Here is a 13,297-nt window from a genome sequence, read left to right as displayed (position 1 = left end):
TATGCTAATTTTCTAATCCCCTATTTACTAAATGAATAGGCGAAATTCCAAATTTTTTCGCCTAAACATATTTCCTAAAATAAAGTTTAGTTATTTTTAGCATATTCTATAAGTATTGTGGGCTATAATACACATAATATTTCAGATTTATAAACCTATTTATGATATCCATGTCATTTAGTATTTTATATTCTACACAAAATTATCTCCAATCTTTTTACAATATAAAACTGATTTTTTTCGTTTAAAGAATCATACGAAAAAAATTGATTGATTTTCTATGATAAAAAGTTGCGGCTAAAAATATATTATCAGTAAAATTTTATAAAAATAACACCATTAATCTCTCGCTAATAGAAAAACTTTCATTGAAATACTCATTTCATGATTAATACGATTTTGACTTTAATTTTTCAAATCTAAAAATATAACGATGAGGAACGTTTAAAAAAAAAGATTAGTTAGTTTAAATTTCATAAATATAATACACTAAAAAAAGTAAAACTCTATATATACCGTGCATACATTGGACGGGAGCTAAACTAGTTGGAATATTAATTGAAAAAAAATTCCTTTTTTGCTAAATGTTGTGGGAGATGTGGTTGTTTGAAGTTAATGAGGATAGTATTTAAATTACACCTGCCAAATTTAACGCAAATCACACAAAAAGGCTACACATACACGAGGTGTATGAAAAACTCATACACAACCATTGACATCGCGACACGTGGCAAACTAGGGTTAATATCTATTGGTTAGTGTAGGGTTAGGTTAGTAATTTTAGATGTGTGGTTAACTTGTTAAGTTACTCTAATTAAATTATCAGGTCAAAACTCAAAAATGTTGTTGAAGAGGCTCGAACCCCTGACCTCTTAATGCATATCCACTTGCTATTACCATTGTGACACATCCATCTCTTTGTTAAATGTTGTAAATCTTTTGTTATATGTATGTGTAAAATCTGAGTTAAATTAATAATTATCTATAATAACTATTAAATATATACTTTTAGTTTATATTCAATGTAATGTATTTGCTGAGTTAATTAAATGTACTACAAAATAAAAAAAATTGAACAAAATATTTTATTTACTTATAATAATTATTATTTGTACCTGTAGTTTACATTTAACTAGGTTTGCTGCCCAGCCTCGCCCGGGCTACCTATATTCACCATTTAAATTTTATTTTTTATAAATCATAATTGCGTTAGACTTTTTTAACACATACATTTACGATTTATAATATATTGTTCTATGCTATAACTTGAAATTACGATGAGATGCAAAATTTATCGACAAATTATGAGATACATTCACTTATTCTCCCGTTGTTGATATTATTACTTCCACGACATCTCCCTTGTTAATACTATTATGTTCACTACTACTTCGCTTACTGTTGTGTCTTTGACTATTCCCGCTATTTTTATAGTTAAATTCACTATTATCATTAATTTTATCAAACTTATATATGGAGTATTAAATAAATAAAATATTTTCTTAAATCAAATTGTGAGGTATTTTTTCATATTTTGTCCGTTGTTACTTGTTCCTACTGTTACTTATATAACATTTGTTTCACTACTCCCGCCATCATTTTTTTTTCACTACTCCCACATTTAATACTATTAAATTATTAATTTCACTATTATCATTCTTGCTACTATGACTTTCACTATTCTGGCATTTATTATTGTTACTCTTACCACTCAAATGTGTGATTACTTTCATATTTACTACATCAACTGTTGCTACAATTAATTTCACTATTTATTAAGTTATTTGCTAGTTACACAAATTTTATAAGGCTTATATATTTAAATAAATTTATCAACTATTTGTTAAATTTTTTTCTTGCTTAATTTTATCATATTAAGTTTTATATTAGTTTATCATCTAAATGTGTTAGAATTATATGATTAAATAAATATGAAATATTATACTAAAATAATATTAGTCTAATACTCCGTGTGAAATGTTAGACTAAAATAAGTATTATATGGACCTATATTATAGATTTAATTCGACCTGTCAAATTTCGACTCGACCCGATCCGACCCGTTTTTTCAGGATCAAGACCCGAAACTTTCGACCTAACGACCCGTTAGACTCGAACTCGAAATGACCCGTTATTTTAGGGTCGAGACCCTACCCGAACAGATCGACCTGTTGGCTCGGAGATAAATCAATAATTTTATTAAAATATTAATATTTATATATTATATTTAAAAAAATAGTTAAAAAATTACTTTTTTTTTATTACTTAAAATAAAAAAAAACACAACTAAAAAGTCAATTTTATACTATTATAATATTTAGTAACAAAATAATTATTAAAAAAACTTTATTTTAATAATTTTGTCAATATAATTAATGTGAACATTGACTATGATTTAAATATTAATTTAAAATATTTTACATTTTTAAAAACATATTTTTTTGATTAAAAAAATCGTTAAAAAAAGGCGTTATGTATATTGGAGATACATAAAATGTAACTATAGGTACAGATAATAATTACCATAAGTAAATAAAATATTTTGTCTAATTTTTTTCAAGTACATTTAACTTACTTAGCAAATACATTACATTAATAATAAACTAAAAGTATATATTTAATCTTTTATGTGGCAATTTTGCAATGAGGCTTTGGCAACAAAAAGCAATATTGCGAGGCGTTTTTCGAGCTTGGAGGATAGATGTCCGGTCTGCCGCGTGGAGACTGAAACTCATATGCACATGATATGGGATTGTGGGGGCTTGGAGGGGTTATGGGATGGGTTGGCGATTGAGGGTGCGAAAGACAAAGGGTTTGAGCGGGTGAGGGAGTGGGCATGTGAGGTCTTACAGGCGCTTGACATGAGGGAGAGAGTGGTGTTCATGGTGGGTTGTTGGGCGGTGTGGGAGAGGCGAAACAAATGGGTTTTTGAGGACGAGCATAGGGGTGTTGGTGAGGTGGTGAGGAGGACGGTGGATATGTGCAAGGAAATGGAGGAAGGTGAAAATGGCGGGGGGAAGTGTCTGATAGCATAGGGGGATAAAGAAGGGAGGGGTGAGGGTTGGACGAAACCGGGTGGAGGAGTGGCTAAGATCAATGTCGATGCTTTTGTCAAAGAGGGTGTGGGAACTGGACTCGGGGCCGTGTGTAGGGATGCTAGAGGGGAGGTGAATTGGCTTGTGGTGGATCAACGAAGATGGGACAGGGAGCCTAGGGAATCGGAAGCGGAGGCGCTGCTATTAGGGGTGAAGGAAGCTGCTCGACGAGGTATGTGTGACATCATAATGGAGAGCGATTGCCCAGGCTTGATTAAGGCGTTGAGGACGAAGGATCACGGCCGCAGCGATTACCATCTCATTTTAGACGATATTCTTTTTGTTTGTAGCTCTTTTAATTCAGTGCAATGGTCGTTTGTTGGTAGGGAGTCGAATAAGGTTGCTCATGAGATTGCTCGATTGGCACCTTGGACTGTAGGAAAGCGGGAATGGTCGAATGGCTTTCCGGTTAACATTATGGCTTATGTTTCTGATGATTTATTAATGAAAGTTTAACCTCTACGGAGGGAATTCAAAAAAAAAAAAAAGTATATATTTAATAGTTATTATAGATAATTATTATTTTAACTCAGATTTTACACATACATATAACAAAAGATCTACAAATTTAACAAAGAGATGAATGGGTCACAATGGTAATAGCAGGTGGATATGCATCAAGAGGTCATGGGTTCGAGACTCTTAAACAACATTTTTGAGTCTCAAATCACACTATTGTTATTTGAGGTAAATTTACAATTCTTAACAATTAACAGTTTGGAAGATATAATATATGATTATGATAATATATGGTAATAATATTTTAATATTTAGTTTTTCACCTGGTTATGACACGTGACATTCAATACGAAGTATACATCAAGATTTTCTACTATAAAAGGACATTTGGAGTCGCTTATGGTAAAAGAGTAACATTGATGCAAGATACCAATAACATTATCGAGTATAAATTAATAATTTAACATAGATAACATCTTTCCTATTATCTTATCCTATCTAATATTTTCTAAAATTTGAAGGATAAATATAAAACTGTAAAAAGGAAGAAGCGAAAACGCAACTAAATAAAACAATCAACGGCAATTTGAAAATGAACAATATGATAAACAATTGACATAATTCTAATTTTTTTCCTTAAATAAATTTACATAAACGAAGATAACAAATTTGTTCACCAAATATTGCGATATAAAGTGTAGATTAGACAGAATCTCAACAAATCACGATTTAATTCCAAATTTAATTTAATAATGAAAATTTATCCTATGATCATGTTAATTTCTCCAATAAGCTCTCCCTATTATGGAAATAATAATGATTTGAATAGAATATATAATTTGATAAAGAATTCTGCATATTTAATTATTGTTATATTTTTGTTATGCTAGTTATTTGATATTATTGTGTGAGATTGTTGACTTATATAGTTCTAAGATTTTTGTAACAATAAAAATCTTAGTCGGATTAGTCGGATGAGCGAGATTTGAAGGGCATGATGTTTGATATTTAAATTATTTTATATCAGTTAGGTAAATTGGCCGAGATTGATGGGTGATATCTTTTTCAAATTGACTAAAATGTGGAGTACGTGGAAGATGATTGCTCTTTTCATATCTTAATTTTAGACAAGTCATACAATTGTTATTTGAGGCAAGCATCACCCACATAAAGATATGTGTGATTTGATTAGCTTAATATGATGAAATAGTTTAACAAATTAAAAAATATAAATTGATTTCATAAATTTCTCCAAAAATATAAAATGACTCCATAAATATCTTCTAAAATCACGTCAAATTGTTTCCAAAATTGGGCCGTGATTCATGCAACCAAAAATACACCGAATCATTCATTTCCTATTTAAAATGATCTGCGACTATCTCTTAGACTTTTTCGCATGCACCTTTTTTTTTGTCAAATATTTTGTAAACTGTATTTGGGCATTTAAGTATGTGGATGACATGTGGCAAGAATTTGGGGTGTGACATGTGGCGATTAAAGGAATAGCCAGTTGTTGCTTTATAATATAATATATGATATGATGATGATATGATATGATGAGGAGTTTATCAATATGTAATATTTTCGCTCTCAGTAACTCATTTATTTGTGAAACAACAAAAAAACCCGACCCGACACGACCTATTAACCCAGTCTGGAAAATTAATGGGGAGGCAAGTATTCAGTATTCACAGAAATACAGTACAGAGTATAGAGTCAGAGAGTGAGAGTGAGGGACTGACGGTTATCCTACGTTCAATAAAAATGACGGTGGTCACGAGCTTCTTGGTCACATCAATCCATCGTACAAAACTACAAACTTGTCCGATTTTGCTTTTTCAGGAGAAAACCCATTATGCTACCTGATTCATCTTTTCCACTGTTCTACTGTAATCCCATTTATTTCTACCAATTTTCATAAATTCATGCATATATAATCAATCAATCAATGTTGTCACACTTTATTACTGTCACACTTACTATACTAAGTAACATGAACCCAGATTTCAACTCATCAAGTCACAATTCACTGTCTTTTTTAGTGATTTCCTGAGTCACATGCTCATACTTTTCAATTTCAAATAAATAAATTTGGGTTTTTTGCATTGCAATCAATCTCACATGAAATTTATGGATAATTGAAGTGATTGTTTTTTTTTTGTTTGGTGAAAAGTAGGGGAAGAACATGGGAGTAAGTGGTTGTGTTGGTGTTTCAGCAGTAATTCCAGTTGCTGCCCAACTTAATTCATCTACTGATCTCAAAAGGGTACTTCTTTGATCATCTTAATTTTGTTTATTTTTGTGTGATTTTTGTTGTTGTTGATTATCTGATTTGGTATATGTTTGCCTGAATTTAGAAAAGTTGTAAATTTTGTCGTGATTAAATAAACTTTGATATTGGGTTGTTCGGAAACAACCTCTTTATGTTGCTACTTGCTAGTTCAAGCTTACAAGGTTAAGGCTTTGTACATACGACCCCATTACCCTGCAATTTGCGAGAACCCTTGAGGCGCTGGGGTAATTTGGTTGTTGATTGAATATATTTTCATACAAGTATTTATACAAGTATTTATAGATTAAGCTTGATGGTAGTGGTATACTGGTTCTTATTAAAGATTGATTTGTGGTAGTCGAAGGTGTTATGGTTTTCTATGTGATGCATTGACAGGTAAGCGGGGTATTAGTTTCTACTTCGATGATAGTTATAGTTGGCCGAAGTGTTGCTAAAAATTCGAGTGCTACTTATACATTTTGGATATAAAATGAATCTTTATACTGCTCTGATGATCTGATCTATAGGAAATTCAAGTGATCTAAAATTTTGCTTTCCAAGGGATAAATTTCAAGAGTCACCATTGTTTGGAAATTTCTGTTACTATTTGATATTCACATCCAACGGTGTCATATAATGCATCTAGTTCACTTGTGATTGTGCCACTTACCCCCATCAGCTATTTTGACAGGGTGAAGGAAGCTACCGTTCAGCTTCAAACCTACCATTGCCGCTGCCCTATGGTGCACAGAAGTTTCCTGTGCATCATTCCTCTAATTCAACGTCAAAATTCCCATTATCTTGGAGGGTATGTGCTTCGTCTTGAAATTCACTCAGGAGCATTTTTTTTTTTAAAGAAGTAGACCTTTGTTAACGTGCAACTCATACGCTCAGTTTCTCATTAATACTGTTAAGGTTTCCCACATATTGCTTCAATATAGCAGTATTGTATTTATTCCTTGTATTGCCTGGCATTGTGGTCTGTATAGGTGAAACAGCGTTCTTTTATCATGGCCGTTGCTGCTGACAGTGCCCAAATAATGGAAGAAACTGAAGTGGAATCTGAGAATTTGGCAATCTTCGGTGTCGATCCTGCCTTAAAACCCTACAAAGATCATTTTAAATATAGGATGAAGAGATATGTAGATCAAGCCAAACTCATTGAGAATTATGAAGGCAGTCTTGAAGAATTTGCTCAAGGTGAAGCGAAACTACTACAAGAAAGTTCTTTGAATTCATGATATTTTAAGTCTGTAACAACAACGGTGACATTAATTACCTCAGTGTCTCAATGTGTCCTGTGCGTAAACATAGAGAATTTTTCCCAATGAAGCATTAGGGGCATTGCGTCGTTGAATGCGCCGACACTCACGATACAAAAAGCATATACAGGGAGCCGTAATCCCTTAGCTGCAATTCGCATGTCACTCTAAAGTCTATAACATAGTAAATAAACGACTCAGCTCAATTTCAAGTTTTTCTTAGAGCTGTTTGCCTTTTCTTTTAGGATATTTAAAGTTTGGATTCAATAAAGAAGATGGGAGCATTGTGTATCAGGAATGGGCTCCGGCTGCTCTGTAAGTTTGTTGTTAGTTCAGTAAGCATCTTGATTCATGTCATTTCTAATGTTTGTCGAGCACTGACTGCAATAAATTTTCCTTTTGAGTTAGGGAAGCACAACTTATTGGTGACTTCAATGGCTGGGATGGTTCTAATCATAGGATGGAAAAGAATCAGTTTGGTGTTTGGAGTATTAGGATCCCAGACTCTGGTGGAAGACCAGCTATTCCTCACAACTCACGAGTGAAGTTTCGGTTTAAACATAGAAATGGTGATTGGGTTGACCGCATTCCTGCGTGGATTAAGTACGCTACAGTGGATCCTTCAAGATTTGCAGCACCTTATGATGGTGTCTACTGGGACCCACCAGTGCAAGAAAGGTAGCCGTTCATTCAATCACTTTCCTGGGAGACAGTCTCGCACTCTCGCATTAATATACTCCCTCCTTCCCGGTCATTTGTTTACCTTTCGTTTTGGCACAAAGATCAAGGAAAGAGGAGGGACCATTTGTAGATATTGTGATTGAATGAGAAATGAACAATAGGTTATTTGGATGATCAAATTACCGTTAAGAAACATCCCAATATAGAAAGGTAAACAAATGAATGAGACACCCAAATATGGAATAGGTAAGCAAATGACCGGGCCTGTGGGAGTAATATGAAATGAAACCAGCTCATTGAACTTAAAATTATGTTTAGCATAATTTCATTCATCGACTTTAGAGTGATCTGTATACACATTAACCCGCTAAAAAATGAAATCAAAGAATGATTACTTCATTATTCGAATCTGTTTCATGATAATCTTAAAATGAGACTGTCTCATATCTTTTGACTCTTGTTCATGATCAATGCAGCTATAAATTTCAGTATCCACGTCCTCCGAAACCTAAAGCTCCTCGGATATATGAGGCACATGTTGGAATGAGCAGCTCAGAACCCCGCATAAGTTCATATAGGGAATTTGCAGACAATGTCTTGCCTCGTATTAAGGCTAACAACTATAACACAGTGCAATTGATGGCTGTGATGGAACATTCCTACTATGCTTCATTTGGGTATCATGTCACAAACTTTTTTGCAGTGAGTAGTCGATCTGGAACCCCGGATGACCTTAAGTATCTGATCGACAAGGCCCATAGCTTAGGTTTACGGGTATTAATGGATGTTATTCACAGCCATGCAAGCAACAACGTCACTGATGGCCTGAATGGTTTTGATGTTGGGCAAAGCTCACAAGAGTCTTACTTTCACTCGGGCAGTCGTGGATACCACAAGCTATGGGATAGTAGGTTGTTCAATTATGGAAACTGGGAAGTCCTGAGGTTCCTGTTGTCTAACTTAAGATGGTGGCTTGAAGAATATAGGTTTGATGGCTTTCGATTTGATGGAGTTACTTCCATGCTATATCACCATCATGGTATTAACATGGGTTTTTCGGGGAACTACGATGAGTATTTCAGTGAAGCAACTGATGTTGATGCTGTGGTTTACATGATGTTGGCTAATCACTTGATTTATAACATTTATCCTGAAGCTACAGTAATTGCTGAAGATGTTTCTGGTATGCCTGGATTATGTCGTCCTGTCTCTGAAGGTGGGATTGGGTTTGAGTATCGCTTGGCAATGGCTATTCCTGACAAATGGATTGATTATGTGAAGAATAAGAAGGATGAAGAATGGTCGATGAATGAAATTATGCTAAGCTTGACAAATAGGAGATATACTGAGAAGTGTGTAGCTTATGCTGAGAGTCATGATCAGGTAGTCCAAGTTTGTTCCTTTTTGCGAGAAAAGATCTTTCTGTTTTGAACTTATAGTATTTGATCTTTGCTCAATGGAGAACAGTATTTCTGTTGACCCAGAAAACTTCTACTCTTTACTTTGTCTACGTGTGGTGTGCGTGTGTCTGACCCTCTGACATTCGAACACGGTGCAACACTTTATATGCCTAAAACCTGATTTCTCTTTTAACATTAAACGGGTGCACAAAAGAGAACACGATATTGTTTCATCAATTATCAAAGATTTTGAATGTTTCATATTTCGTCAGTGTATATGTCTGATAATTTCATGTGATCCAATGTCATATTTCAGGCAATTGTTGGGGATAAAACGATGGCATTTTTCTTAATGGACCAAGAAATGTATACCGGAATGTCTTGCCTGACAGAACCTTCTCCTGCAATTGAGAGAGGGATTGCCCTTCATAAGGTGAATAAAAAATTTCCGTATTTCTAAAGTAACTAGTTAAACCAGCTAATAAGTGAAGCTGTGTACTGCAACTCTGAAATTGTTATATGATCCTTATCATTTTGACATTCATTCCCGCAGATGATTCATTTTATTACAATGGCCTTAGGAGGTGAAGGCTACCTTAACTTCATGGGTAACGAGGTAAGCGTTTGCGGCTGATATATCATCAAATGTTTTTTTAGGAGACTAAGTAGTTAATTATTTTAATTATCTATAAAATATTGCGGGAGATAAAAAGTTGGATTACTGCTAAAAGTACCGAAAATGCCAAAAATATTTCTCATAAAAATGCTTTCACAAATTCCAACTGGAAGAGGAAAACCATGCGAATAAGCATATGCCTCTTTGAACATTTCAGGTTTGCCTTAGTTGCCTGCTGATTTATTTTATTTTTGTTTTTTGAATTGATGGGAAGTTTGGGCACCCTGAATGGATTGACTTCCCAAGAGACGGCAATAGTTGGAGTTATGAAAAGTGCAGACGTCAATGGAATCTGGTTGATACAGATCATCTAAGATACAAGGTACAAAAATACTCCGTAGATTGTTATCAAAGTAATTCTTTAAACCTACAATCTAGCAGTCCAGTTTATGGGAGTATGACTATGTCACATGCCATGTGTCAAAAACTTCATTTAAGACGAACATAGGTTTTTTTTACACACAAAGTACACGTGTCTCGTACTTCCCCTTTCCCAGCCAAAAAGTGACCTAGTCAGAAGCGCGCACACACACATTCAGGCTCTACATTTGCAGTTGAGTTTGAGTAGCATAGTCTAGGGTTGACCAGGTCCTCAGAATGTGCTCTAGCCTCTAGAGGGCTCACGCTGACAAATTGCCATCTTATATGCCTTTTATTTGGCTTGGCTTCAAATATTTTTTACTGATAGAAATATAATAACAAGGCACGTGGCGTCCTTTTCTCTGCGCAGTTTATGAATGCATTTGACTGTGCCATGAATTTGCTGGACGATAAATTTTCATACCTCTCTTCAACCAAACAGATTGTCAGCAGTGCTAATGAAGAAGACAAGGTATAACTACCTACTTAAAAGTGTTGTTAAAGTTTAACATTCCATATTACTGTAGATATGCGGTTTTTGTGCTTTCTGTGTAATTTATGGCAGTAATTGTATCTTTGTTATAATCACCAAAGTGGAATGGGGTTTTTTCTTGGCAATGATTTACATAAATTGTGATATTTTAACAGGTTATTGTCTTTGAGAGAGGCGATTTGGTATTTGTTTTCAATTTCCATCCAGAGAAAACATACGAGGGGTATGCACAAAACTTATTTCAATGGCATCACAGCTTAGACTTTAGGGCTTACTTTTTTTTTTTTTTTTCATTTACACTGAAATCTTGCATGATTGCATCAAGGAGCTTTTGATCAGTTCGTCGATATTTTTCTCGCTGTTCTGTTTCACAGGTACAAAGTGGGGTGTGACCTGCCTGGAAAGTATCGTGTTGCACTTGATAGCGACGCTTTTGAGTTTGGCGGAAGAGGAAGGGTAAGGACTAAGGACCCCATGAGTTATATAACCTACCTATCTTACAAAATCTGCTCTTCCGGGCTTGCCCTCAACCATACACAGATGGAGAACCAAAGAATATATAATTTTTTTTTTACATTAGATCTATCAATATGATTCAATTCTCAGTTTCTCACTCGCATTCTTATCCCAAGATGACTGAACCCATGTTGACTGGGATAAACCAACCCCATTTTGATCCAATCATTTGAGAGGTCTAATCATACTTCATGGCCAAAAAATAGTGAATATGAATCTTATGATCTCGGAAAATATTAAAACTTACTAATCTGGTATACTTGATGGATCTTTTTGGTAGGTGGGACATGATGTTGATCATTTCACAAATCCTGAAGGAGTACCAGGAATTGCAGAGACAAATTTCAATAACCGTCCCAATTCATTTAAAGTACTATCACCACCTCGTACGTGTGTGGTATGTCTACTCTCTTCTATTTCGCTCTTACTGCCTTAGGTCCAAAGGACACGGTTTCATTTTGCTTCGTTTGGTATATTTCTTGATCAAGAAACTTATTTACTCGTATACCAGTGTAATGCACAGCTTTATAGCTTCTGCATTTTTGCGGATTTCCCATGGATCTAGACTCCTGACGTGTTTCTCAGTTATCATTTTACATCGAATTAGCTTAATTCTCTTAATACATTTAGGTGCTTGGGAATTTTACTGTGTTGTCGAAGTAAAAATTCCTTGTCATGTTTTTCTTGCCATCTTTCTTTCCTTTCAACTTCTTTACCGACAGTTGACAGTTTCAAAACCGATTCATTGTAGCGGACACCAAATCATTAGTGGGTAAATCCATTTAAGCTCTGCTGCTAATGTTGTCAGAATAGCAATATAATACGACTATTTGTATTTGTCGACTCCAAATCGTTTCCAGCCTGAGGCTTGTTTATGCAGGCATATTACAGGGTTGAAGACTATCCAGAAGAGGCTGCAAAGTCATCTATAGGTGCCGATGTTCAAGTAACAATGGCAGATCAAAGCATAAGTGATAGTGAACAAGCTCTTACTGACGGAAACCCGGAATCAAGCTTAGGAGAGATCATGGACACAGAACTTAATCCCTTCAGTGCCTTCAGTTTAGATCTTAGTATACCGTTTCCATCATTCGTGCACTTTCCTTAAGATCCAAGTCTCCAAGTTACCGCTCTATGTTAGCAATAAGGCTGTATAAATGTCATGTAAATTAATAGAATTGAGTCAAATGGTTACCAATGTTTGTGTAAGCTGCAAGAGTAAGTTGAATACACACTTGTGCTCAATTGCTCATAGCCACATATAGTTAACATAAGTAACCTAGCGTGCTGTGTCATGTTGTGGCCAAGTAATTCCTCCAATTTAGCCTTATTTCTTTATATTTTGAGTGTGCCAATTGCCAAGTGTGTCGTGCCATGCCTGGTTTAGGTATGATCTTTTTTCTCAAACTTCGTCCCAGACACGACAGATTGCGTGTCGTGTCGTGTCGTGTTGGGCGGTACGAATCATGTGTCCTGCTATAATGGGCTATGCACCGAGCTAGAGTGTGCAAGTCCAACGGCTCGCGTGCCCACTTCCATCTCTACCGACATTCATCCATTTCATGCTTTCATGTTTGGGCAGTTGGAACAATAATTTAAGATCAAAACCTTTCTATAGACGCGTATTAAATGTTTTATGTACTCAGTATGTTTTTGACATTTGACCTACCATACCCTTTTTTTTTTTTTTTTTAAAAAAAAAAGTAACTTTAAATTATGTTAAAAAAAATGCTTACATATATTATACACAAATTCTCCCTTATGACGGAGGGTATCCGTCGCAAACTTGCGACGGATACCATATCGTCTCACAAAAAACCCATAAGGGTGAGAGACAAAGCACATGGGGTGGGTACCCACCTTGTCCCCTCTACCCATTTCCACTCACATATTACCCGTCGCAATATCCGACCCGTCGCAAGGGAGACCTACTGTATATTATAAGCCCGTGCAACCTTGTATAGTTGTACAAGGATTAAGTTATAAGTGGTTTCTACAACAATCGTTATACTGGAAGTTGGAAGTGGGTATGATGCAAAATTTATCCTTGCCCTATCCAGCAGTAGCAGACTGGCAGAAT

General features: G+C 35.0%; 1 protein-coding gene across 1 annotated transcript; it reads left to right on the top strand.

Moving 5' to 3' along the window:
- Nucleotides 1-5,232: 5,232 nt before the first annotated feature.
- Nucleotides 5,233-12,462, top strand: LOC141611694 (1,4-alpha-glucan-branching enzyme 1, chloroplastic/amyloplastic-like). Its single transcript, XM_074430291.1, has 15 exons — nt 5,233-5,446; nt 5,731-5,823; nt 6,521-6,637; nt 6,819-7,029; nt 7,337-7,406; nt 7,500-7,769; nt 8,249-9,155; nt 9,489-9,605; nt 9,726-9,788; nt 10,063-10,170; nt 10,579-10,680; nt 10,857-10,924; nt 11,076-11,157; nt 11,498-11,614; nt 12,098-12,462. The coding sequence occupies exons 2-15, from the start codon at nt 5,743-5,745 to the stop codon at nt 12,323-12,325; spliced, it is 2,541 nt and encodes an 846-aa protein (XP_074286392.1). The 5' UTR covers nt 5,233-5,446; nt 5,731-5,742; the 3' UTR covers nt 12,326-12,462.
- Nucleotides 12,463-13,297: the final 835 nt, after the last annotated feature.

Source organism: Silene latifolia, chromosome 1 (assembly GCF_048544455.1).
Source record: "Silene latifolia isolate original U9 population chromosome 1, ASM4854445v1, whole genome shotgun sequence".
NCBI lineage: Eukaryota > Viridiplantae > Streptophyta > Magnoliopsida > Caryophyllales > Caryophyllaceae > Silene > Silene latifolia.
Note: the sequence above shows the minus strand (reverse complement) of the source record. Positions and strands in the feature narration are given on the sequence as shown.